Raw genomic sequence first — 24994 nt, 5'->3', positions numbered from 1 at the left:
AGTTAAACACCTAATTACTAAACAGCTAATTACTCTGCTGAGGTGATGCTAAGTCAAACCAGAAATCATGTCAACAGGGCCTTCTCTCTCTCTCTCATTCTCTCTCTCTCTCTCTCTCTCTTTTTTGTGTAAGAATTTTATTAGATTTAAAGCAAAGATAAAAACTACAAAAAAGCAAAAATAAACTACAAAAAGAGGAAAAAACCACAAAAAGAGGAAAAAACTGAAAAGGTGTGAAAACACAAGAAAAAAAGAATTTTAAAGATTATATAAAGAGGTGACTTCCGACTTTTAACAGCAAGAATATACAGCAATTTCCATAATCAATCCCTCCCTCTATATCAAACCAAAATCACATTATTTCTATAAATCATTCCATTAGCACATTATAACAGTCACTAAATACAATTGCTCCTTCCCCTTATATTAAAAGAAAAAGAAATATATAAACCTAAACAATTCCCTGCAAAACATTTATTTAATTATTTCCTTCCTACCACTATTCTATACATTTCTGTCTACTATAATAAAGATCAAACTAAAAAAACATAAATTGTCTGCTCTTATAATTAATAATACTGCAATTGTAACAACCTTAATTCTATTAAACCTAAAACCAGCATTTATTGTTTATACCTTATTCATCTTAATCCAGATCATTAAAAGAGTATGAAGTCAAACAAGCCTTAAAAGCAATCCAAATGAACATTCTGACCCACTTCAAAATATACCAAAGCATTTACATGTCTTCACATTACATACAACGCATTTTTAATAAAAAAATCAAACAGCCCAACTACCCCCCTTAAAAACTCCAACTTCTCAGCAGAAAACCTCCCATAGGAAAAAAAAACTCTTCCTTCCCATAACTTTCCATCAGAAAAACAATTCCATTTATGATTTGTAATTCAATCTGTCCCTTTAATTCCTTCAGTTCCACAATCTGGTCATCATCAGCAAAAGCCTTGCTCTCACTATCAGTAGAAACATTTCTATCATTGTTAAGCTCCTCAACTTCTTCCATGACATCCCCAGCCAGATGACACATTTTAAAGCTGATGGTTTCTACAATGTCCCAAATATCTTGCATAATAGCTTGACAGGAATAAAAAAAAAATCTGTTTAAAAATGTGTTGAAGCTCACAATGGAACTCTGAGAAAGTCTGCCTGAGATCCTCCATGTTTCAGGCTGTAGATTATGGCGCCGCCTAGATACTTGACTAGCGAAAGGAGGAGTTAATAAGTTAATGGAAAATTCTGAAAGATGTTGACACAAGTGAAAGTATGCTAACAGGCAGCTCCCAGGGAAAGTGGCAACAGAAAGCTGAAGATTCAAAACAGCAGATACAACGTGTAGGAAAATATTAATTCTTCAAATTCAGTACAGAAATAATTGCAGGGAGGCAATTATTTATTCTCAATCCTCCTTAGTATTTGGATGGGAAACAAGCCAAAAGTTAAAAAGATTTTTTTTTAAAATTAATCCCAAAAATAACGATAAGTACCAAGAGAGATCACTTCTCCTTGCTGTAAAAAGCCTCTCTTAGGTACATAAACTTTAAAAATATAAATTGGGTGATTTAGAAATGGGGTGGCTGATTTTAGTGTCTCTTTAAGGCTACACCGCAGCTTGGAAATGGTGCCATCCCAGCCTCCCAGGTGCTCTTACCAGATTAACGAGAATGCTGTTTGCGATCCTCTGGCTATAAGGTGCCATTCTGGAGGATGGATGGGATGATTCCAAGAGATTTCTATCCATGAAAAAGCTCCAGGACTTCAGGGAAAATCTGCCTGAGCCCGCAAAAAACTGCCATGTTGTCAGTTCTGTTCGCGGAGCCCGCAAGCACAGCTGTACAGATCGCCATATTCCCACTGGAAATCCAGGGCCTTCTCCATCAGCAGCAAATCCAGATATTAATTTGGAAGTTCTACCTTCTGTAGATTTGTTTATGTAACCCTTAAAGGCCAAATACAGATACAAATACTTACGTCCTGCTGAACAAACAACACATACCACTGCTGCCTACAGTAAAGTTTACTTACTTCAAGCAGTCATAACAATGTTACTGAGATTAATAGAAATTTCTGAGAAACTGGACAAAATCAAAAAGTTCTTAGAAATCTGAAAAAAAACAGAAAGGCAGCAGCAGCAGCAGCAGCAGCAACAACACCTTGAAGCCTGCTCAGACACAGACAACCAAACAGATTAGAAAACTGGCTGTCTCAATTGGTTCTGCCAACTCCTCATGCCAAGGCAGGAATTGTAAGCGACCAGTAGACTAAGCTACTGAGAATGTTTTACAGCCTAAACAGATTTGCTGACAGTGGTAAATAACGGGCTAAATTTGGGGCAGAGGAAAAACAAGCAAATTGTACTTCACTCCTTATCTCTGATTCTACATTGTCCTCTATGTTGTCCCATTATAACATCCTTCCTACAGATCATGCACAAAAATACTTTGCTTACCTTTTGTCACTCTACTATTCCATTGTATCTATTAAGAATCAGTCCTAACTTCAAACATTTATTCACAAAGTTCCTTTTGTAATTTCACTATAAAGCCTTTGCTTTGGCAGGTATATGGAGCAAAATACAATAGTCCCTGCTTTAAAATAATTAAAGCCCAGCATGGTGGATTTTTAAAGAAATTGTATAACTACAGTACTATACAGTTCAAAGTGAGATGCAAGTCTGTTGTATTATTCATAACCTATGTTTCTGGTATTTTTTTCTGCACAGGACCATTATGGGATCCATATCTGCAGCTAGAAAGATACCAAACTCAGTTTCAAAGTGATGTGTAATTTAGAATATAAAGAATTATATGAGCATAACTTATCTCTATAAAGTGCAATGTCTTCCATCCTTGTTCCAGACTGCATTCTTCTGCAAATCCTCCCAACTGCACCCAGCTGATTCCCAAATTGATAAATCTATCTAAAAATATTGGAACAGATTGTTAATGGATAACATTAACAATGAAGCCTAAATAAAACAAGAGTAGATTTATGTTACTGTTCTTTTTTTATTGAATTATAGGAAATTCATTAAGTTGTTGCCTGAGAATATGGAAACGTTCTTTTAATTATGTATTTCTTAAGGGCAAGTTAAATTTGAGGACATGGTAGGTGATTCAAAGCCAGAAGCTAATGTGGCAAGGAAAATTGAGATCATTTGGCCATCTTTTATGTTACAGGGATTAAATATCATAGAATAAAATTCTGTATGGGGTGATACCTTTTTAAAATTAGAATGGTTTTGTTAGCTAACAAATATGAGCGGGGAAAATGGTTGCAAGGTTGCTGATTATTGCATTTCTCCTCATTAATGGCAGATATTTGCATTTCTCACAGAAGAGTTGGGTGGGAGAAGGGATGGTTTTTATCTCAGCTCTGAAAGACTTTTGAGTGCTGCTTGCAAGTATTTGGAATTCTTGTTGCTGTTTTGGAGTTTTACACCTTTATACATCCATTAGTAGGCATCTCCTAGACATGGAATGTAGGAAGTAGAAAGAAAGAGGGAAAGATAAAATGGAAGAAGTGCTCAATGGTGGGAGAAAATAATGGAAAGATTATTTGTGTGTGCATGGTTGGTAGACACCAAGTATTGTGTGCAGATGAGCACCACAAAAACCAGAGACAGAATGGAAGGTTTGAGAAATAATTCAGTATGCAGTTGACTTATTTATTTCAAGTTATCCAGGGAACACGACTCAGAGAGCTCATCCTTAGTCCATGATGGTTAATGCTTTCTTTTCTTCCCTTTTGTGTTTATTCCATCACTCCCATTTATACTTCCATTTCCATCCTTCCCTTCTCTGCTTCTTCTCTCTTTCCACTCAATTTTTTTCTATCTTCATTGCTTTGTAGTAGTTGCCTTTTTTCCTTCCACCCACGCGAAGCTCCAGTGAAGAAGAAAAACAATGATAACTCACCACAATTAGCAATAACGAACAGTTACTGAAACTCAGTTGGTTGGCAGTTCACCTCTTTAAAGTTTTCCTTGAGTTGAACCCAAGTGTAATTAGACAGGCTATGTTCCCTGGTCTTCCATTCCTATTGCTGCACTGGCCCTTTAGTGCCAGTGTCATATGGAATTAAATCAACCAAACTACTACTTAACCAGAAGACAGCAGGAGTTATTTTAAATGGATAGTAGTCTGGAAGCAGTAATAAGTGGATTTATTTGCAGGATTGATGGATAAGTGAGCAAGTGGCACTTTAGTGGCAATGACAAGTAAGAGAAGCTGTTCAAAAGGAGCAGGTGGGAATAGTAGCCAGGTGGGCATGTCAAAGGGGCAGCAATCAGAAATGGTAGCAAAGTTGATACATTTTCCTCTGAATTCCCTAAATCTGGCATATTCCCCTTTGAATGATCCTCTTTGAATCATCCATAAGTGGATTAACTTGTCTCTTGGGGGTGGGGAGGGGAGGACAGCCATAATGTATCGCTCAATTTATTTGAAATTTATTTGTACCTATCATGCAAAAATTGTACTGATGAATGAGCAATAAACTATAGCAACCAAACAATTATTCTCAGGATTATCTTTAAAATTAAAAGTGGCAGAAGCCTGATTTTTCATTCCCAAGGCAGCTTTTCAGTAACCAAACTAGTCTGAAGCAACTTTTTTTCCAATTTCTTACAAGAAATATTCTATTTATCCCTCTTTAAACCAACACTGGGACAGAATGAAAAGGGGGAAAAAAAGATAATACGTCATGATCAGTCATGATACAATTTTGTTTTAATTGATACTTCAGACAGAATAAAGGGAAATGTCTAGACATTTTAATTTACCCTCTCTTTTGAGACTGAGAGGTTATTTGGCTGTGTTCTGTTACTTTCAGTGCTTTGTAGGCTAGGTTTTCCTCAAGTTTATTCAAAAATAGTGAATAATTTGGGTGTTCAATTTCTCTGCCCTAAAAATCTTTCTCATCAACTTTTGATGCATGCAAAGCATGTTGGGTCACTGCCACCTTCTAAGGATCTAGATATACTGTAGTAGGTCTGCACAGCTGTTTCTGTTTGTTGTTTGGTTGCCAAGATGAACAATCATCTGAACTTTGATGTAGATGACTCTGAATAAACATGAACCTAATGTTTGCCCAATAACTGAAACTTTTCTGCATTGAAGATTTGAGGATGAAGATAGGTATATATTTAAACAGTAGCAAGAATAATTTTGACAAGCTGGGGTGCTGAATCAGAGCATCTAACATCCGCAAGTCACATGAAGGTCTACCAAACCCAAACCGTGCATGTGATTCTATTTTTCAGATAGCAACACTGGCACTCCAGCGAGTTGTGCAGTTCATTTTTCAATTCATAGGAAATTTTGCCTTAATCCCATTTCCCACCTTGGGCTTGTCAGTGAACCTGAACTTAATACTTCTAGTTAGTTAGATTTACAATTCCTGTAAAAAAAAATGTTATTCTCTGTTTATGTAAGCAGCATGTTCCATACTTTTGATTCACAATACCTCCCATCCTAACACACACACAAAGAAAAAAATTCACTGCACCTTTTAATTCTTAATTGCAATTCTTGAGAAAATGGCCCTAACTGTGATACTACAGTATTATGCTGTCATTGCAGCTCTGAACATTTTGATAGTCAAGCAACTTTGCCCTCATGGATTAAAACAGAAATGGAGATGCAATTTATTTTTTCTCTCTTTTGTGTGGAGGGAGGCAGCCATGGAGATGACCTTGGAGAAGGTATCTAGAAGCCATTAGGACAACAGCAGGTTCTGAAGCATGTGTTAAGCCCAGGCGGGTTGGATAGTATTAGTAAAAGACTCAGACTAGCCCCTTCTGATTCCCTGGAGTATAAGAGGAAGGGAAAGAGAAACACAGACAGACTTGCAAGATTCTGTTGGTATGGCCTATTTCAATAATGTAAAGTTCTAGTCTTCATGTGGCATCAGTGTGATCTGGTCTACCTTGTAGAGCTAACAGGGATTTTTTATTACTCCAGGAACTGCTGTAGTGCAGGGATACGTTATCATTTTTTGCTTTCTCCTATTGGCTGGAGGGAGTACTAATGAAGCCCAGAGCTATTCTTAGTGTTCTGTGGTCAGCAGGAATGAAGTTAATCACCCAACCATGTTCATAATCCTTTGGACAGAATGGAGAGTGGAAACAGTGTCATGTGGAAGCTTTGAACTTCTCCAGGGAGATGTCTTTCCATAAAACTGTGCTTTTATCCGCCTTTTGTGAAGCAGATTAATTTTTGAAAGTAGGTCACCTAAAAATGCAAGACTGTTTCCATTGGTTACAGAAAGGAAAGACTTAATTTAGAACCTCATTTTCAGCCATGGAAAGATTTGCCTGTCTTAAACGTGGCTCAGAATATCTGGTAGTCAGTTTATTAATATTTTTAAGTGAATTCCTTCTAGAGGAGAAAATTCTTTCTGATAAATATGATTTGGCCTTGTACACATAGCTTCAGGTGGTAAAGAGTTAACTGCAAAAGTTTACCACAAAATCATTGCCAATGAAGCAGATATCAAGCAAGGAAAATCCCCCAGGATTGTACATAAGAGATGAAACCACTGCAGGATCCCAAGAAGATTTTATTCAGACAAAAAGTTTGTGAACCTCTTAACATTATTGTGTTCACTCCTCTCTTGCAATACAACTAGCCTTGGTACTTATGAGAAAAAATGTCAGCCAGGAGAGGAAAACTTTTCCTATGTAGTTGATACATTTTTCTTTAAAAAAAACTAGCATTGGGTTGGAAAAACCTTTCATTTCATTTGTCTGCCTGGATTCAGTCAACGTGGTAGACTAAAATGTGCTTGGTTAGCTTACAACTCAGTATGATCTTTAGAAAGATTTTTTATTTCCAGTCTGGCCTATAGTCCTGCCTAGTTTCCAAGCCCAGAGAAGATAAGCCAACTGGTTCTATCTTCAGAAACATTGCCTTCTTACCTTCAGGCAGTGACAAAATGCCCAATCCATACATAAACTTTTCAGTCAATATTTACAGGATTTAGATATAGATGTCCCTAAACTGGCATATAAACTGTTACTATTATTCCATTTTACAATATGGTCTCTAACCTAAGTTGGTCTTAGGAGAGCACTTAGTCCAACCCTACAGGGAGGAACATTTGGTTATAAACCATAATAAAACTAAAATTCTGGTATTTTACAATGCCACTAAAACCCACAAATGGCACCTAAATAATCATGCCACTGAGCAAATGAGAAGGTTCAAATATCTAGGAATAGAGTTCCATAAAGAAAATAAGACTGAATCAAACTGTACTGCCTCTGTGGCATCAACATCCTAAGATTTAATCATAGCTAGGGAAGCCTTTATCTCAAGTGCAATGCAACTTTCTATAACCATATCAGTTTCTCAACTACTGTATGAGGCACAACTGGGCCCTCATTCAAACTTTGGACTCTGTGAAAAAGTACAGAATGTTTTTAAGGAATCTCTTTTTGACCCCTAATGTGGCCCTGGGGTCAGGGGCTGGGATCCCCAGAATTAAGAACAGAGCTTGGCAAAAAGTAGTAGATACTGTAGGATCTACTGCTACCATTGATTTTAAGGGACAACTATACATCAAAATGGTAGTTGAATGTTACACATAAATTATGATCTTGTGGAATGCCACCGTAGTTTCTTTTCTACTTTTAGGGTTAAACAAGGCTGAGAAGGTCATCAGGCAACTGGCAGAGGGTACTATATTTCAGAATGAGTTGGGCCAAAGTACAAGAAACCATCAACCCAGAGACAATTTCCACAAAATACTTATTCCCACTTATGTATTGAAAGTGTCAGTGGACTTTTCCAGAGCCTGTTTTAATGTCTTACTCTTAGCAATTTAGAGGGTAGATATCATAATACCCCAGTATTGCAAAGGTTATGCCTTTAAGGGACAGATGGAGTAGAGTTTATTGAGCATATTCTTTTTACTGGGAATTTTACTTTGATTTCAAAGATTGCTTCTTCCTTTAATTAAAAAGTTCCTTCAGCATTCCAGTGTTTTTTATATAAATTATCTGCTAGCAAGGAGAGACTTAAAGTCACCTCCCAGGTCAGAAATTATGCACACTGTCTATAAAAGTGCATTAAAAGAAGGTCACTATTGGGGGATAGGTCTGATTAATTTTGATATATTGGATCAAATTATACTGATGTCTATCAAGGCATCTGATAGACAAACTGGCAACTGAGAGCCAGTTTGGTGTAGCAGTTAAAGTGCTGGCCTAGAAACCAGGAGACGGTGGGGTCTATTCCTGCCTTAGGCATAAAAGCCAGCTGAGTGGCCTTGGGCCAGTCACTCTCTCAGCCAAACCCACATTACAGGGTTATTATGTGGAAAATAAGAAGCAGGGGTATTAAGTATGTTTGCCCCCTTGAGTTACACACACACAGGGAAAATAAATAAATAGATGATGATGATGATGATGATGATGATGATGATGATGATGCAATACCTGGAGACAGCAGAATAGAAGAAAAAGAACTGGAGAAAATCACAAAATATAAAGACCTGCAAATAGAAGTAGGACGACTGTGGCAAAAGAAAGCAAAGATAGCACCAATAGTAATAGGCGCCTTGGGTGCAATTCTGAAACATCTGGAGCACCACTTGAACACCATCAGCACTGACAAAATCACCATCAGTCACTTTCAAAAGGCAGCTATGCTTGGAACAGCTCACATCCTGTGACAATACCTTTAATATTATTAAACAGCATCTGCCTATCCCAGATCCCTGGATAGGACTCGATAGGTAGGTAGACAAAAATGCCAAATCCAGTCTAAACATCTGGCTGACTGTGTGACCAACCATAATAATAGTATGTAATTATTGTGTGCCATTCCTGGCTTATATCCACCAAGTGTGACCTGGAGATACCATCCAGAAGCCCAGTCATATTGCATGCTGTACTGCAAACCTGCAATAATAATAGCGTACAAATGATGCACATGTCTTTGTTCATGCAGAGTCAAGTGAACATGAAGAAAAGAATACAGGTGCCTCAGGTGAAACTTCATCTCAGCCTTATCCTGCTCCTGTTTATAGCCAACCGGAAGAAGTAAAAGAGGATATGGATGTAACAAAGCAGCCAAAACTTGAAGAAAATGATGAACTGGGCCCATTGCCTGATAATTGGGAAATGGCTTACACAGAGAAAGGGGAAGTCTACTTTATTGAGTAAGTACTACCCATTGGAAAGAGATAATGGTAGTAATTCCCTCCTATACACTGAAAAAGTCCATCTCAGTTCAGTGAAATTATTCCTAAGGTTGATATAATTCAGGTGTTCTACTGATACAGCCAGACTTGTGTATGATATGATGAGAGTTCCTTTGGACTACACATCTTATTTATTTAGATTATATTTAGATTATATAGATATATATTTAGATTATATAGTATTATTATATGGGCTGTATTACTCTTAAACCATTTGTGTAGTTTTGAAACATTATTTGGCATAATCCATGGGGAATATGAGGAAGTTCTCTCATGTAGGCCTTATTAAGATGAATGTTCTTGGGTTGCTTATATAAAAGAGGTAATGACTTACCAGGTATCAACTCTAAAGTAAAAGTGGACATCAAGTCCTTTTTTTCCATGTTTGTGTGTCTCTCTCTGTGTGTGTGTAAGCATAAGTGAATGCACGTACAGTATATATATTTGCTTGCTTGCATACTACTGTAATCGTTGGTTCCCAGACTAGTAAAGATTCAGGTCACTGTTATGAAAACAGCTAAGTACAAGGATCTCCATTATCAGTAACAAGAAAAAAAAATCTGCCCTAATGTATGCTAGAATAAAATAGGTATAAATGGGAAAGAGTTTAGTTGCTGGAGTTTTTTGCAAGCCCATCCTATTCCTCTCAATAAATCTTGCTGAAGAAAAGTCTGTTAGAATTGTGCTTAGAAGTATCACTTTTAGGCACTGCTGAACTGCCTGACAAGGATCATGAAACGTTGAAATGTAATCTCCCCCAATCTTTGTTGACTTGTAGAACATTTACATTTTTTCATGTTTTCCATGCTTCGGCAGATTAATAGAAGTTCCATTCAATTGACTCTTAGGTGCTTGTGTGTTCACATTATACAAAGGCACTGTTGGTGTTAGCCACCAAATGAAGTCAAAAATCTATTTGTTTAACACCTTCCCTGAGGAGAATTATACTACAAGATTATTCAATGATAAATGAAAAGCAGTTATTGCAATATATAAATCTTAAACTGAAAAATGCTGAGCTTAGGAGATGCATGGTTTGAGATAATATAGTAGGGCTGTGCACAGAGTTTGAAAGAGGTGCTTTGCAAAATCCCAAATACCTGCATGTTTGTGCACATAAAAAGGGGATTTTTTTGCTGGGACTGTTGGTGGAGCCAATTGATGATGTGGAGACAGATGGGGATGCTCTGGAATCGGCCATCTGAGCCTTGCAGAGGATGTTCTTCGTCCGAATACATTACATAGTCATATTAAATAGTAATAGAGGTTAAATTGCAAATTCTTTAAGGGAACATTTTCTCCCCTTTCTAATACACTTCATCAATTTCATGGCATTCTATTCATTGTTTCTATTTTATACCCCTGGCCACTATCCAAGGATCAGCTGTATATGCATTAGTCTTACCAAAATAAATGCATAATAGCATCCACAATTTTCCTGCAGGTTTCCCAAGAGCACGTAAAGTGTCTGGTACAAAAAATAATTGGGTCACTCTAATTCTACTCTATCAAATGAAAAGAGATCACACTTCCTGAAAGGTCACTATTCATACATGGGGTTTGTTTGCTGGTAGCTTCACATTGTGAAGCTCTGACTTCTACTAGTTGAGATGTGTTTGTTTGTTAAATGTCACAAGGAATACAAAAGAATTTATGTCTTTGTTTTCATCATTTTCATTTCAACTCACATTTTTTCCACGAACAGCCATTCCATGGGGAAAAAAATTGCACTGAATAGTTTAATCAAAACAATACAAAATACATCCTTTACAATGGTGCAAGATTTATCATCAGGACAAGAGTGTTATCTAATATCTATGTTCTCCTACCCACAGACTCTTTTTTTCCTTTCTAAAGAATTTCTTCCTGAAATCTATTTTAATACACAACACAAGCAGTAACCCATTCACAATAATTGGAAGAGTTACTTACAGAATAACACAAAGCCCCAGCTCTATTATAGCAGAAAAAAGCATTGGCTTCTTTTTGACATGGAGCTGCCTGAGTGAGTTCTTGGGGTTGAGTGCACCTTTCCCTTTTCTTTTCTTTTCTTTTTTCCACACCCCAGGAGAAAATCAAAACCTTCTGTTTTTAGTTTTGAATTGGTTACACTTCCCTGTAAGGTTCAAATTTAGGTTTATGCCTTGAGATTGGGTGTAATCACATCCAGCCAGTCGGGACAAAGTCCTAATCCATCTTCATCTTGTAGGCACCCAAGAAATGCCATAACATCTATGGGCAGATTCTGTTGAAGAAAGTAGTGTGGCTGCTGGAAGAAAATTAGAAATCCTCCAAATCAAGTAGCGCTTTCTACACAGTTTTCAAAAATCCCTTGCATCTGTGTAGGAATTCTTCCTCTTGTCTCCTCCATCCCCAGTTGAACATTATGCCAACTCCATTCAGACAGTTGGGTTGCCATTGCGGAGGGGAAAGTCAAGTCGATCTACCATTCAGGTTGATGTTCCTGAATCTGGATCCAGCCAAATGGTTTCAGGTAGCATGTAGTTTGGCCCTAGATCACATAGTACCAAAGGAAGTCTCAGGAAAAGCTTCAGTACTGGATAAATAGCAAAGACCTTAAGCACTCTTGTATTTGCTTGAGTTTCTGCAGGCTCTGTCATAAGCTAAATAAACTTTTAAAAAAATAGGGAGACATTGGATGTGGTGGCTCCCTGCTGGGAGGAAGGTCAAAAGATAGATATTTTCATTCCCCTTCCCCTAGGATCCTATCCTGCTTCATTCATTCCTTCATTCCTTCATTAATTAATTCATTCCCCCTTGGAACTCATCCCAACCAAATACTCCGGATGATACACAACAAAGCACTCATATAAAAAACAATAACTGAAAACTAACCAACCCAGCCCAACATTATTCTTCATAACAATTAAATTTGGTGGAATAAGGTTGTTTTAGCCACTTAATAGAATGGCAGGAGGGAAAGTGCAGCACCAGCATCTTAGGAAGGAAATCCCCAAATTTGGGGGCCATGGCAGAAAAAGCCTACCATCTAACTCATCTCTCATATTCTTCTCATAGGATGAGGAATTCTCAACTTTCTCAAGATGTTCACACCAGATAAGCAGATTCCATCTTGGCAAGGGCAATATATTCCAGGACTGTTATATAGGGCTTTGGAGATTATAACAAACTCTGAATTGGGCCCAGAAGCCTGCTGGCTCCTAGTACATCAATTTCAAAACCATTATCCTGAAATGGCAGGCCTGACCTTCTAGTAGTCAAGCTGTTTGGGCCTTTTGCAGATTCTGGTTCATCTCCAAAGGCTGCCTCAGGTAGATTATGTTACAGTAATGCAACAACATGGTGATCAAAACATAGGTTACCATCTCCAATGTATCAAAGCAGGGTAGAGGCCCTCCTAGCCACAGTTTTTCTTCCTCTTTAGGCAATAGCTGCAAATCCGAGAGGAACCTGGATCATGAACCAGCTCCTTCAGGTTCCATCAGAAGTAACTACTGGGACCACTTATCCATGGGTTTACAATTTACCATTGTAGTGGAGCGGCGATGGACTAGGGCTTCATGTTTATCTTTTACCAGCCTCCAAAGCCTGAGAGTGTGTGTCCAGCAATGCAGTAGAATCATCAGAATTGTCAGAGCTAGACATTTTTATGCAATATCATTATCATGAAGACCGCCAGCCATATTGATCAAAACAAATTTTTGAGCTTTTTGAGGCAAGAGCCTTTAGCAAGGTAAATTTTAGGAAGGTCTCTGAATTATGTCTGTTCATTGTTTATAGAATATTCAGGATATATGTTATGCATAATTAACACCAGTAAGAAAATCCAAAGAGAGCCAGTTTGGTGAAGTATTTAAGGCAACAGGCTAGAAACTGGGAGACTATGAGGACTAGTGAGTTCTAGTCCTGCCTTAGATATGAAGCCAGCTGGGTGACCCTGGGCCAGTCACCCTCTCTCAGACCTAGGGAGGAGGCAATGGCAAACCACCTTCAAAATATTGCCAGGAAAACTGCAGGGACATGTCCAGGCAGTCAGCAGCAGTCAACACTGACAGGGAGGGAGGGAGGGAGGGAGGGAGGGAGGGAGGGAATTAATTCAACTTGGAGCACATGAGCCTTGGGAAAATCTGTACCCACCAGGCTAAGTTCAAGCACTTTAGACCTTCCAGAGCTTCTGTGTATTGTAGTAGCACAGGCACTGAATTAGGACTGGGAAGACACAAATTTAAATCCATCTGTGAGCACAGAAACTTACTGGACCAGTTACTCTCTATCAATCCATTACAGAATTGTGGAGATAAAATGAAGGGAAGTCTCCATGTGTAATGATTGCCTATCCCAATATACTCAGACTCACAAGCAGGTACTTAATGATATCTGATTTATTAGAAGAATAGTATGCAAATACAGAGAAAGCTGAGAATGAGTAAAAGCACGCCAAATACAAACTAAAAACCCTTGCTCAAAATGTAATCCCGCCCCTTGCCCTGCCGTTGCAAACTCCCCCCCTCCAGGTGCTGGTAACCGTTTCCACTGATGTCCTGGGAAAATAACCTTGAACACATGAGATAACCCGAACACATTCCAAACCAGCAGCCAACAGATAACAACTCCACGAGATGGAATCCTCCTCCCTTCCCAGATGAAACACGTATCAGTGAAATGACATGCGAAACGTTACGATGTACCAGCAACATTGGAATGGCGAACATGACATACCCCCCCCCCCAAATACTAAGGAGCAGGTTTCATAGGATAAGTCAGATGAAAACGTCTAACTAAAACAGGAGATTGAACATCGCGGGCAGCCACCCACTCAGGGTGGGGAAAATGTTTCCAGCGAATGAGGTACTGCAAGGTGCCATGAAGCCTGCGAGAATCAAGGACCTCCTTCACTTCAAAATGTTGTTGACTGTCAATCATGATTGGTGCAGGAGATGTAGGTTGCAGATGCCACCGATTGGAGTGGTTGACAGGCTTGAGCAAGCTGCAATGAAAAACAGGATGTAAACATCTAAGATTGTGTGGCAAATCCAATTTAAACGTGGCAGGGTTCACACCTCCCACAATAGGAAAAGGACCAATAAATTTAGGAGCCAATTTTTTCGAGGGCTGAGGAGACTTAATGAACTTGGTGGAAAGGTAGACCCTATCACCAACTTTAAAAGTAGGTTGGAGGGCTCGTCTCTTATCAGCATGCAGTTTATAGGTGGACTGGGCATCTGCCAATGCTTGTTGAATTACTGGCCAGGAATCGGCCAGGTGCGCAGCCCAATCAGAAGCAGAACAGGGTGGTGTAGTGGGTTGAGGCAGATCAGGAATGGGAACAAAATCTTGGCCAAAAACAGTACGGAAAGGGGTGTGCCCTGTGCTCTGATGGACGGCGTTGTTGTAATCCACTTCAGCAAAAGGCAGGAGATCAACCCAATTGTCCTGCTGATAGTTGACAAATGCTCGCAATTGTTCAAGGGTCGAATTAAGAGCCTCTGTAGATACGTCAGTCTCCAGATGCGATGCAGTGGACAATGCTTGCTTAGTGCCCACCAGCTTTAAAAATGCCCTCCAAAACTGAGAAGTAAACTGTGTTCCGCGGTCTGTGACCAAGCGGGAGGGGCTCCCGTGAATTCTGTAGATGTGGACTAGGAATAGACGGGCTAATTGCTGAGCAGACAGAATGGAGGCACATGGAATGAAATGGGCTTGTTTAGAAAAGTAGTCCTTCACCACCCAAATCACAGTCTTTCTCTGACTAGGAGGCAAATCAACAATAAAATCCATGGAGATCTCCTCCCAAGGGCGGGAGGGACTGGCCACCGGCTGCAGCAAGCCTTGCGGTTTGCCCACCTTCCGTTTTGACATGGCACAGACAGGACAAGAAGCAACATATTCTTTGACATCACATCTCAATGTAGGCCACCAGAATTGCTGGCGCACCAGGTGTAAGGTTTTCACAAAGCCAAAATGACCAGCCACTTTATCATCATGAGATCTACTCAAAATCTCCCTTCGCAAACTGTCAGGGACATAGAGGCGGTTCTGCTTCCATGCAAAGCCTCGGTCAAATGTAACATTGTCTCTATTCACTTGCAACCAAATGTCAGATTTCAGTTCTGAGAGAAACTGTTGTTGCAATTGCGAAGGAATCGATGTTCTTCCCCCAGCCGGTGAAACTGAAGCTGAGGGCAGCTGTGCCTGAGTCTGACTGCGAGTGACAGCCTGCAAACCCAATTGGGGTTCAGTTCACAGTGTTCCCACAACATCAGGTGCCTGGACCGAATCCTGGGGCAGGCGGGAAAGCGCATCAGCCAGGAAGTTTTTCTTGCCCGGAATGAACTTCAATTTAAAATCAAAGCGACTGAAAAATTGAGCCCAACGGATTTGCTTAGGACTGAGCTTACGGGGCGTATGAAGCGCTTCCAAATTCTTATGGTCAGTCCAAACCTCAAAAGGATATTTGGCCCCCTCTAAGAGGTGGTGCCATGCGTCCAAAGCAGCCTTGACTGCAAAAGCCTCTTTTTCCCAAACATGCCATCACCTTTCCATCTCAGAAAATTTGCGGGACAAATACGCACAGGGCTTCAGGCAGCCTGCAGCATCTGCCTGCAACAAGAGTGCTCCAATGGAGAAATTGGAAGCATCCACTTGAACCACAAAGGGTATAGTGGGATCAGGGTGTTGCAGAATAGGTTCAGCAGTGAACAGGCTTTTGAGTTTGTCAAAAGCCAACTGGCATTCAGCAATGCTCCCGGGTTCTTCACCTCCTTTTTGTGTGTCCCTCAGCCCCTTTGTACGTAATAAATCAGTGAGAGGCAATGCAATTTCTGTGAACCCCTGGATGAACTGGCAATAATAGTTGGAAAAGCCAAGAAAACTCTGGAGCTGCCTGCGAGTATGCGGGTGCTCCCACTCCAAAATAGCTTGAATCTTCGCAGGGTCCATTTCAATACCCTTGTCCAAAATTCTGTACCCCAAGTAGTCAAGCTGAGTCTTATGAAATTCACACTTAGAAAGTTTGGCATAAAGCTCAGCCTTTCTCAGTTTGCTAAGCACCTGTTTCACCAAGCACTCATGTTCCTCCACCGTTTCAGTATAAATCAAAACATCATCCAAATAGACCAGTACCCCTTTGAACAAATGCTCATGTAACACTTCATTGATCAATTGCATAAACACCCCGGGTGCCCCTGCCAAACCAAATGGCAAAACCTTGTACTGGAAAGAGCCCAGAGGACAATTGAAAGCAGTCTTCCACTCATCCCCCTCCCGTATCGGGATACGGAAATATGCTTCCCTCAAATCCATCTTAGAGAAGATTTTCCCCTTAGCCAGATGTGCTAACATGTCTTTTATTATTGGCAGAGGATATTTGTTTAATATCGAGACCACATTTAATCCGTGGTAATCTGTACAAAGTCTCAATGTCCCATCCTTCTTCGCTCGAAACAAAACGGGGGCGCCCACTGGCGAATTTGCTGCTTCAATAAAACCCCTGGCCAAGTTTTTGTCCACAAACTCCCGCAGCGCCACCAGTTCCTTTTGTGTCATGGCTTAGATTTTTGGTTTGGGCAGTTGTGCATCTGGGACCAACTCTGTTGCACAGTCAGTTTTTCAATGAGGTGGGAGTTGGTCCACCTCCTTCTCACCAAACACATCTGCAAAACTTTGGTATTGCTCCGGCAAGCCCTCCAGTGGGGTAGCAGTGAAATGTGGGGTTGCTGCCACCACCCTCCCCACTGCAGCCTGCAGAGCGTCGTCCTCCCCAGGGGCTTGATAGAAACCATCCCCAAAAGTCAAAGTCCTGTGCACCCAATTTATATATGGGTTTTGCTGGACCAACCAAGGAATCCCCAGAATGACTAAAGGACCCCCCACAGGTGCCACTACAAATGGCAGCCCCTCACGGTGGCTGCCCATTTGCAATGCCACCATGCCCGTGGAATGGGTGACTGGCTTCCCCCCCGCCGTAGAACCATCCAGCTGGGTAAAAATCATGGGACGTTTTAGTGGAAAACTGGGTAACTCCAAAGCAGCCACCACGTCAGGGTGCATCAAGCAACGCAAACACCCTGAATCGATCAAAGCCCACACTTCAACAGTTCTTCTGCGGGAGCCTAGCTTCACTTTCAGTGTCAGTGTGGGATAGTTGCCACTCACTGAAACATGGCCATGCCCTTCCTCTACCACCTGCCCAGAGGCGCCCCTTAAAGCAGGTGGCTGGCATTTCCCGCCGGCTGGAATATATCAGGCTCCCCCTCGTCCCCGAATTAAGGAATTTCCTCCACTTCAGTCTCAGCCAAAGCCGCCTTCATTTTCCTGGGTAAAGAGGGAGATTTCCCCGACGACTTTCCCAGACGTTCCTCGGTCTTTCCTTTCGGGCACGCCGCCGCTCGGTGACCTTCCTTCCCACATCAGAGGCATTGACCCTTCGCATAGCGGTGCTCTCTCTCCTCTTCCCAAGCACATTGGCCGGACTTTCCAGTGGGTGCAGCAGTGTGGGAACCCTTGCTGAGCCTAGCATATCTCATCACCTTCCGGTGAGCAAAAGTTTCATGGGCATGCTCAGCCTTCCCTGCCAGCTGTATCCACTCATATAGGGAATCTGGGTCGTCTCGGCCAAGCGACTACCTTAGGACCTCCGTATTCAGACAGTCCTTAAAAAGTTCTATTAAAGTGGATTGGGACCAATCCTCCACTTTCCCAGCCAAAGCCTTAAATTCCAGAGCGTAGTCTGCCACCGATCGTGGCCCCTGGCACAGCTCCCTCAATGCCCGTTTTGCTCTTTCCTTAGCTAACGGGTCTTCAAAGTGTAATTTTAGCGCCCACAGGAATTCCTCGAACTCCTCCAGATCAGGGGCCTCCGATTAACATAACTGCACATACCAATCGGCCGGCTGCCCCTTGAGCTTAGTGGCAATGGCATTAATCTTGGCTCTTTCTGAGCGGAAACACTGTTCCCATTCGTCCATATAACTCCTTGCATTGGTAAGGAAAAATGACAGCTTAGTTGGATCTCCATCAAATTTAACGGTAAAGTCCTTTATCCCCACTCCGGGCGGTCCCTTCGCCACAGCTGGACGGTCGGGCTTCCTCCTAGCCCCCAGGGATCTCTGCTCTCGAGGAGGGGACCTTGAAATTCTCACCCTCGGTGCTCTTCTTCTTGGTGCCGGGTCCTACTCCTTTCCTCTGAGGAAGGTGGGGGCAAAGAAGGAGTCGAATACCTATGACTGGACTCCTCTTTCCTCCTCTTCTGTGGACCCCAGTCCATGGACATTTTCCGAAACATAAATTCTAAGGACTCCAATTTAGCCTCCACCAGTTTTATACGATCAGGGGTTTGGGAATCCTCCTTTCCCTCCTTCCTCACCACGGTTGGGGACAATGGGTACCGCTGCTTCCAAGATGTTCTTGACGTCCCTGGTAGGGTTCCCTGTGTCTCATCCCAGGTGAGCAACTCGCCTGGTGACTCGCCGGTCGGTTCAGGGGCTATTTTACCTCCAACCTCCTCGTCTCCTAGGCTGAAGCTCGACCCCTCCTGAACTTCTGAAGTCTCTCGAGGAGGGACTCTCTCTGTTCTTATTACTGTAGAGTTAGGTTCCCCCTCACTCGATTCTTCGCTTTCCATGGTTTGTGGATTTGGTTTGCTCATCGCTAGCACTTCCCCTCACAAACTAAATCTGGAAAGGGGCTAACGGAATTTTTTTTTTTTTGGTTTCTCAGCTTTATGTAATGATTGCCTATCCCAATATACTCAGACTCACAAGCAGGTACTTAATGATATCTGATTTATTAGAAGAATAGTATGCAAATACAGAGAAAGCTGAGAATGAGTAAAAGCGCGCCAAATACAAACTAAAAACCCTTGCTCAAAATGTAATCCCGCCCCTTGCCCTGCCGTTGCAAACTCCCCCCCCCTCCAGGTGCTGGTGACCATTTCCACTGATGTCCTGGGAAAATAACCTTGAACACATGAGATAACCCAAACACATTCCAAACCAGCAACCAACAGATAACAACTCCACGAGATGGAATCCTCCTCCCTTCCCAGATGAAACACATATCAGTGAAATGACATGCGAAACGTTACAACGTACCAGCAACATTGGAACGGCGAACATGATACCATGCTAGTCATCTTGAGCTCCTAGAGAAAAAGTGAGATATGGAATAGCATACATATGTTAAAACAAAAAGCTAGAAAACATCAGTTTGGGAAAAGAAGTGCTAGATGTCAAAAACTTGATAGGATTCAGAACAACATATTTATTCAATAAATACATGCTAATAAATAAATGTTTTGTGACCTAAATTAGACGGTGCATTTTATGAGTGCAGCAGGACCTAGTGCAGAAATTTGCTTTATTGTTCTGGAGAATATTAAGGGCGATGGTCTCCACCTTTCCTGTACCACTTGGGCATGATCACTTTAAGTATGGGATTCAATGAATGCTGCCTCCAAGCAAGGTGATAGAAGGGTATAGAGCATGAAAGCCTTCTCTTGGTTAGAGACACAAGATTTGAATGTGGCCTGACATCTGAATGCATTCCTGGTAGAATTCCGGTTTGTCTTCATTCTCTCTGTTTTAAGGAACGGTATCAAGGTGAATGTTTTTAAATTCAGCTTTTTAAAGTATTGTGTAGCTCTGAATGTTTTGATCAATGATTATTTGATAGTAGAATTGCTCTGGAGCATGATGATGATGGTTCCCTATCTTGGTTATTTAAAATACATAAACAGATAAATAAATCATTTATTCTTCAATAAATGATTGAACAATAGAGAATGATTATCACTTGTTTATTCGTTTAGTCGCTTCCGACTCTTCGTGACTTCATGGACCAGCCCACGCCAGAGCTTCCTGTCGGTCGTCAACACCCCCAGCTCCCCCAGGGACGAGTCCGTCACCTCTAGAATATCATCCATCCATCTTGCCCTTGGTCGGCCTCTCTTCCTTTTGCCTTCCACTCTCCCTAGCATCAGCATCTTCTCCAGGGTGTCCTGTCTTCTCATTATGTGGCCAAAGTATTTCAGTTTTGCCTTGAATATCATTCCCTCAAGTGAGCAGTCTGGCTTGATTTCCTGGAGGATGGACTGGTTTGATCTTCTTGCAGTCCAAGGCACTCTCAGAATTTTCCTCCAACACCACAGTTCAAAAGCATCGATCTTCCTTCTCTCAGCCTTCCTTATGGTCTAGCTCTCACAGCCATATGTTACTACGGGGAACACCATTGTTTTAACTATGCGGGCCTTTGTTGTCAGTGTGATGTCTCTGCTCTTAACTATTTTATCGAGATTTGTCATTGCTCTTCTTCCAAGGATTAAGCGTCTTCTGATTTCCTGACTGCAGTCAGCATCTGCAGTAATCTTTGCACCTAGGAATACAAAGTCTTTCACTGCTTCTACATTTTCTCCCTCTATTTGCCAGTTATCAATCAAGCTGGTTGCTATAATCTTGGTTTTTTTGAGGTTTAGCTGCAAGCCAGCTTTTGCACTTTCTTCTTTCACCTTCATCATAAGGCTCCTCAGTTCCTCTTTGCTTTCAGCCATCAAAGTGGTATCATCTGCATATCTGAGATTGTTAATGTTTCTTCCAGCGATTTTAACTCCAGCCTTGGATTCCTCAAGCCCAGCTTGTCGCATGATGTGTTCTGCATACAAGTTGAATAGGTAGGGTGAGAGTATACAGCCCTGCCGTACTCCTTTCCCAATCTTAAACCAGTCCGTTGTTCCGTGGTCTGTTCTTACTGTTGCTACTTGGTCATTATACAGATTCTTCAGGAGGCATACAAGATGACTTGGTATCCCCATACCACTAAGAACTTGCCACAATTTGTTATGGTCCACACAGTCAAAGGCTTTAGAATAGTCAATAAAACAGAAATAGATGTTTTTTCTGAAACTCCCTGGCTTTTTCCATTATCCAGCGGATATTGGCAATTTGGTCCCTAGTTCCTCTGCCTTTTCTAAACCCAGCTTGTACATCTGGCAATTCTCGCTCCATGAACTGCTGAAATCTACCTTGCAGGATCTTGAGCATTACCTTACTGGCATGTGAAATGAGTGCCACTGTTTGATAGTTTGAACAGTCTTTAGTGTTTCCCTTTTTTGGTATGGGGATATAAGTTGATTTTTTCCAATCTGATGGCCATTCTTGTGTTTTCCAAATTTGCTGGCATATAGCATGCATTACCTTGACAGCATCATCTTGCAAGATTTTGAACAGTTCAGCTGGGATGCCGTCGTCTCCTGCTGCCTTGTTATTAGCAATGCTTCTTAAGGCCCACTCAACCTCACTCTTCAGGATGTCTGGCTCTAGCTCACTGACCACACCATCAAAGCTATCTCCGATATTGTTATCCTTCCTATACAGGTCTTCTGTATATTCTTGCCACCTTTTCTTGATCTCTTCTTCTTCTGTTAGGTCCTTGCCATCTTTGTTTTTGATCATACCCATTTTTGCCTGGAATTTACCTCCAATGTTTCTAATTTTCTGGAAGAGGTCTCTTGTCCTTCCTATTCTATTGTCTTCTTCCACTTCCGCGCATTGCTTGTTTAAAAATACTTCCTTATGTCTTCTGGCTAACCTCTGGAATTTTGCATTTAATTGGGCATATCTCCCCCTATCACTGTTGCCTTTTGCTTTCCTTCTTTCTTGGGCTACTTCTAGTGTCTCAGCAGACAGCCACTTTGCCTTCTTGGTTTTCTCTTTCTTTGGGATGCATTTTGTTGCCGCCTCCTGAACAATGTTGCGAACTTCTGTCCAGAGTTCTTCTGGGACCCTATCTACTAAGTCCAGTCCCTTAAATCTATTCTTCACCTCCACTGCATATTCCTTAGGAATATTAGTGAGCTCATATCTAGCTGATCTGTGGGTCTTCCCTAATCTCTTTAGTCTGATCCTAAATTGTGCAAGAAGAAGTTCGTGATCGGAACTACAGTCAGCTCCAGGCCTTGTTTTTGCCGACTGTATAGATGTCCACCACCTTTGGCTGCAAAGGATGTAGTCAATCTGATTTCGGTGTTGTCCATCTGGTGAAGTCCATGTATAAAGCCGTCTCTTAGGTTGTTCGATTATCACTTATTGTTCAATAAATGATTGAACAATAGTGATAATCGTTCTCTTTTCCCATGGAGTTGTAAAATTGGGAAATGCATTAGAGATGTTGAATAAAGAATTCCAGTTTGTCCTCATTCTCTCTGTTTTAAGGAACGGTATCAAGGTGAATGTTTTTAAATTCAGCTTTTTAAAGTATTGTGTAGCTCTGAATGTTTTGATCAATGATTATTTGATGGTAGAATTGCTTTGGAGCATGATCATGATGGTTCCCTATCTTGGTTATTTAAAATACATAAACAGATAAATAAATCATTTATTCTTCAATAAATGATTGAACAATAGTGATAATCATTCTCTTTTGCCATGGAGTTGTAGAATTGGGAAATGCATTAGAGACGTTGAATAAATAATTCTAAGTACTCTAACCAGCTCCTGGGATTTCATGAAAGAAGATGCCACACTGTAAGTTGCAGGTGGGGGGATGTTTTGTTTTATTTACTTTTTTGATTGTAGCAACAGCCCTCTAATGAAATAAATATATTCTTTCCAAGCTAATTAGTGCATTTAGTTATGGAGTTTTACTGAATGTTTCTCTAGTGATGAGACCAACTGGATTCTTGGCTAACCAAATGGTAGCTAGCTAGGAAATAAAAAGTTAACAGCACTGAAATAATCCTCTCATTCTGGATTGTCCTCTTGTCTTTTTCCATTTATCCTCTCTGCCAGTGATAATTTGCCTTGAGTGAATGCTTTGAATGGATTGCCTTGAATGAGTGCATGGGTGACATAAAGGCCTTTGAATCACTTGGTGAGCAGAAGGTGACATTTAGAAAATAATTCTTGGTTTTCCTATTTTGGGAGTTTGCAGTAATTGAAGTTTCAGCACCAGTAAAGGTTAAATTTAAAAAGCACAGTCTAGAATTAGAATGCAGGTGACTTATAAGTGCTTATGCGGTTCTTTGCTGCAGAAGAAAAGCCTTGCCTTTTTTTTTTTTTTTAGCAAGAAGCTGTGTGTGTGTGTATGTTTGCATAGGAGGGGGGTTTGATTATGGATGACCATGCAGTAATATTGGTTGCACATGGGTAGAAATATTGGAAGACCTTTTTCCTCCCCCCCCCATTTTTATTGGAAATCCCTATTGTTCTAAATTGTAGAATCCAACCTTTACATTCCTAGTGGTAGGATTAAAAAAAACTGCTCCTAAAACCTAAAAATAAAAATGAACCTGCTATATATATTTTTACTTGATTCCTTATGGTAGCCTAAGTCCCATTTTCTGCCATTAGGTGACTCCCAAAAAGATACACCATTTAAAAAGAAAATACAAACAAGATCATAAAACAGATACATTTACTTTATAATGGGTTTAAATATTATATGATAGTATATTTACTACATGTCTACTTATACAGTAGACTCTCAGTTAACTGGCATCCACGGGGATTGGTACATGCCAGATAAATATAGTTTCTGGTTGCTTGAGAGTTACTATTAAACCCTAATACCCACCAGATGGCAGCAGAGAGATACAGATTTTTTTGCCAGTTGGTTGAGAGTGCCGGGTTTTTTCCAGTTCAATTTTTGTGCTGGTTCCTTGAGTTCCGGTTAACTGAGAGTCTACTGTATTTAAGTAAATATAGTTATGATATCTAACAGGGATAGAGGAAGCTGTGGATCTTTACATGTTGCTGAGTTTCTACTACCCAAAATTCCAGACAACACCAGAGTGATCCCAGGAGGTCAGCCCCAATTGGAGCTGATGTAAATTAGATTTATGAGTAGATCTTTGAAATCCTGAAGAAAGTTTATGGGGACATCATAATGCAACTTCTAGCTTGCACAGAAGCAAGGCAGGCACAATTTTTCCTAAAAGAACTTATCTGCTGCAGAAGTTTAGGCTGAAAGCAGAAGTGTCCGCAGCAAAAAGACATCATTGAAACAACATGGGTTATGCAAAACATTCAGGTAATTAATGCTCTGCATTTGTAACATCTGAATAGGGCTAACAATATGACCTTTAATCAAGGAATTATCCTTGTGCCTTTCAGACATGATAGATTTTTTATATGGAGAGATTTTTATTATCATTGTTAGAAAGAGCATTCCATGCTGTATGTCTGGAACGGTTCAACAAATTTATCCTCACAAAGTGAAATTAAGAAGATAAGCCTGAATTCAACCTTGTACATTTTTTTCCATTCCCAAATTCAGCAGTTTGGATTTTATTTCAGTCTCTAGGGACTAGAAATTGCAAAAGACAAAAAGTGTAACCTATCTGTCTACTTCAAAGTCAAAAGAGAAGGTACAGTCAAAATTAAAATCTATGACATCCTCTGTGTCATTAAACAAGTCACAGTACTCCTGGCCTGAAAAGCAATCAATAGTACCAACGTGCTTGGACTTTTTACAGGCTGATTGATCCTTTACCACCCTTCATTGAAAGAAAAAGATGACTGGTTAAGTTAGTCAACAAATGGTAGATAAATAAAAACTTTAATAATTCATTCTTATGTGAACAATCCAAAGTGAGCAGCCTCCAAAGATGTGTTTAATAAATAAAAAAGTGCATTACCAAAGAGTTTTAGAGGATGTATGAAGAGGGAAAGAAGACATGTGTTTAAATCTGTCTTTTAAAATTGGGAACTAATGGATTGTATCCAACAGTGGCTTTGTGCTAATGAAAAGTGTTTTTCTTGCATAAGTTTGAACACCCAATTCTCCCAAATCTTCC

General features: G+C 40.6%; 1 protein-coding gene across 1 annotated transcript in view; it reads left to right on the top strand.

The window, feature by feature from the left end:
• MAGI2 (membrane associated guanylate kinase, WW and PDZ domain containing 2) overlaps positions 1–24994 on the top strand; it is a 713008-nt gene that overhangs the window by 462008 nt on the left and 226006 nt on the right. Inside the window, exon 5 of the mRNA XM_063308087.1 lies at positions 8973–9183. Within this exon, the coding sequence (XP_063164157.1) occupies positions 8973–9183 (211 nt within the window). The remainder of the gene's footprint in view (positions 1–8972; positions 9184–24994) is intronic.

This window comes from Candoia aspera, chromosome 7 (genome assembly GCF_035149785.1).
Source record: "Candoia aspera isolate rCanAsp1 chromosome 7, rCanAsp1.hap2, whole genome shotgun sequence".
NCBI classification, from domain to species: Eukaryota; Metazoa; Chordata; class Lepidosauria; order Squamata; family Boidae; genus Candoia; species Candoia aspera.
The sequence above is the reverse complement of the archived record's forward strand: the minus strand, read 5'-3'. Positions and strand labels throughout refer to the sequence as shown.